We start from the raw sequence: 3,117 nt of genomic DNA on the forward strand, positions 1-3,117 counted from the left end.
AGAGCAAAGCTTGTGTGCTACTAAAAACTCACTAATTGTTTTAATATTAATAAACTGAACAAATACATTTAAATTTAAGTTTTGTGCTCGAACCTGGTGGAAAATGTCATACACTTGTAATCTTACAGTGATAGCTTAAACAAAAATGTAAAAATAAAACAACCCAAAAAGCTGTGTTGCGCCAAAAAAAAAATCAAGATAAAATAAAAAAAAAAAAAAAATTAAAAAAGTTTGGGGTCAGTATAAATGTTTTCAGCATTCCCATCATAGGAATAAATTAATATATATTTAAAAAGAAAAGTTAATTTAAAATTTGATTAAATGAATTCCTTGGTGAGCATAAGAGACTTCTTTCAAAAACTTTATTAAAGTACAATGAAAAAATAAATAAATAAATAAAAAAGCAAACATTAAAATGCTCCATACAACTTGTCCTGTATACTGGAAGTCTTTTGTGAGGCGTTGCTTGAGAAACCGGTGACTGATGTTTAACATTGACTGGTTTTATTTTGCAAGCCCCATGAAGGTTGTTTCACCATAAATCACACCTCTAATTTTATACACAATTAAGTCTCATTTTCATATAGTATACGTGTTAGCTATTACTGTTATAATTTGTTAACTACAAATTACAAAACTTCCATATATTAAAGGGGTCATATGATGCGATTTCAATTTTTTCTTTCTCTTTGGAGTGTTACAAGCTCTTGGTGCATAAAGAAGATCTGTAAAGTTGCAAAGACTAAAGTCTACAGTATGCGGAAAATAATGTGTTTTTTGAACCTTAAACCACATAAACACATTTCATTACACCAAACACACAAAATAATGTTCTTTTTAGCAGTATCATATGACCCCTTTAAAACATTAAATAATGTAATAGACAACACCATTTTATTCATTTGTCTTTTTTATTGAAAGAACTGGCAATATCAATAAAAACACTAAAAAGAATATTGATCCTGCAGCAATTAAACTCATATGACTTCCTTTCATGGAATGTATTGAAATGATGGGAAAAAGTAAATAATAATAAAGAAAATCAATGCATATAAATGAGGACAAGAGTTTTGTAAACTTACTGTACATATTTTTGGATTGTAATGTCTTCATGCAAAATGAGTGAAACAACAACACAAAGCGCAAGATTACATTTTTTGCAACATTATGAGTATATCTAGTGGTCATCTTTACAATGGACTATTTACATAAAGCACATATTGCAATCAAATGTCACCTTTATGTTCAGCATATTTGTAAATAAAGGAAAGCATAATGTTTAATCCAGACAAACACAGAGTTAAACCAAATACTGAGCATCAAATTGTTTAGTTTACATAAACAGTATGCTTATAGCTTAATGCAGTTGTAGCAAGTAGTGTTTAAGGCAATCATTAACTATTTGCGAATTTTGATTTATATAAAGGCCAAAAACATCACCATCACCAGGAATATAAAGACACGCCAGCTCGAATTCTAATAAGAGAGATTTTGGTTTGTCAAAACATGTAGGACAGCTACAACTGCTACACAGGAAATAACCATAAAAATGTCAAAGAATTCCAGTTCTAGATTGTATTTCCTTCATCGACAACACTTCAACACTTTTTTCTACCAGGGAGCATCAGAAGTGCTGCATTATGTCTAATACAGACAGCTCCTGTAAACTTAAACTGAACACCACAAACACATGCACTTATAGCAACAAAAACCTCTGAAAGATTAAATAGAATAGCTGTAACAATGCTTTTTAAGTATAAAAGATCGTACAAACTCGTTCTTTGACAAATTACATGCTTGCAAGTCTAGTGCATGAGCTGGAATCAAATATTATAGGACATCCATGGTCTAAAGCACCATTTAAATTGTAACAAAAATCGAAAAATAAGAACGAAAAATCTATAGCGTCAGTGTTGCTGTTGGCCGTATAACTATCTGTGTGGCAGTTTGGGTTTTTGGGGCATAACGATGTGGCCTTGGCTTTGCCCGTCCATTCCAAATCAACATAAAAACATTTACTGGGAATGGCAGTCACATGCTTTCCTTACAATGGTGATTCACTGGAAAACAGCATGTGGAATTCATCACTACCTGAGATTTACGATGAAGCCAAGAGATAGGAAACTTGAGGAATGTTGCGGACTTATTTGGAAATATTGTTTTGGTGTGGTCCTATAAGGAAGTTATTAGGGTGCTTCAATAAATGCAGTAACATGACATCTCATATGAGTACTTTTATTCACATATATGTACAGGGATAATCTTGCACAGTAATTTCTCAGCTGGTTTCAATCATGTTTCCAAGAGTGCAACTGGTGGTATAGTGTTCTGGTTTTGCAAGGCAGCACTTTCCTACCTACTGAGAAGAGATATTTCGATCAAATAAATATGTACATTTACTCAAATAGGAAGTCTTGTTACCTTAGTGAAACACCCTGAAATGAAAAGACCTTTTAAAAAGGCAGACAAATAAATGAATGAAAATCACAGATGGTTTGTTGATTTGCATAGAATTCTTCAGCTACCAAAATAAAAGTGTAACAAGCAAGACACTTACAGGTGACGTGTGAGCCTGAGTAATGCTTTGTTTTCATACCTTCATGTTATAAGGAAAACAAGAGCCCTACATCAGCATGGGAGTAACCGTAACATGATTTCTGTAACAAATTTTCATGAAAACCTATTTAGAGACATAAAACATAAGCAGCTTTTGAGAAATCAAAAGCCATTACTATACTAAAACTAGTAAAACAAATCAAATAAAAAAAACATTAAAAACAAACAAAACACTCTCACACAAACACACACACAGTAGTTTTAAATGGACAGTGGTGATACTGGATCATGTGTGAAGGGTTTCTAGGCTTGGAATCTCTTTGGGAAGAGCATGGGGACCACCAGGGTCCACATGTACAGAAATAAACAGACCCAACAGGATGCCATCTTGATCCAGAACACTGACCAGCTCCCCTCCAGCAGCCTCTCGATCTTTGCGTTCTCATAACTGCAGAGAGACAGGATTATGTGCATATTACACTTAAAAATAAAAATTCTGTCATTAATTACTCGCCCTCATATATATATATATATATATATATATATATATGTGTGTGTGTG

General features: G+C 32.8%; 1 protein-coding gene across 1 annotated transcript in view; it reads right to left on the bottom strand.

Annotated features, from left to right (window-relative positions):
* Positions 1-943: 943 nt before the first annotated feature.
* Positions 944-3,117, bottom strand: part of LOC107699732 (serine incorporator 5) — a 45,451-nt gene continuing 43,277 nt past the window's right edge. The window contains exon 12 of the mRNA XM_016501074.1: positions 944-3,004. Coding sequence (XP_016356560.1) covers positions 2,860-3,004 — 145 coding nt within the window. The 3' untranslated portion in view covers positions 944-2,859. The remainder of the gene's footprint in view (positions 3,005-3,117) is intronic.

This window comes from Sinocyclocheilus anshuiensis, unplaced genomic scaffold (assembly GCF_001515605.1).
Source record: "Sinocyclocheilus anshuiensis isolate Anshui unplaced genomic scaffold, SAMN03320099.WGS_v1.1 scaffold278, whole genome shotgun sequence".
In the NCBI taxonomy this organism is placed as follows: domain Eukaryota; kingdom Metazoa; phylum Chordata; class Actinopteri; order Cypriniformes; family Cyprinidae; genus Sinocyclocheilus; species Sinocyclocheilus anshuiensis.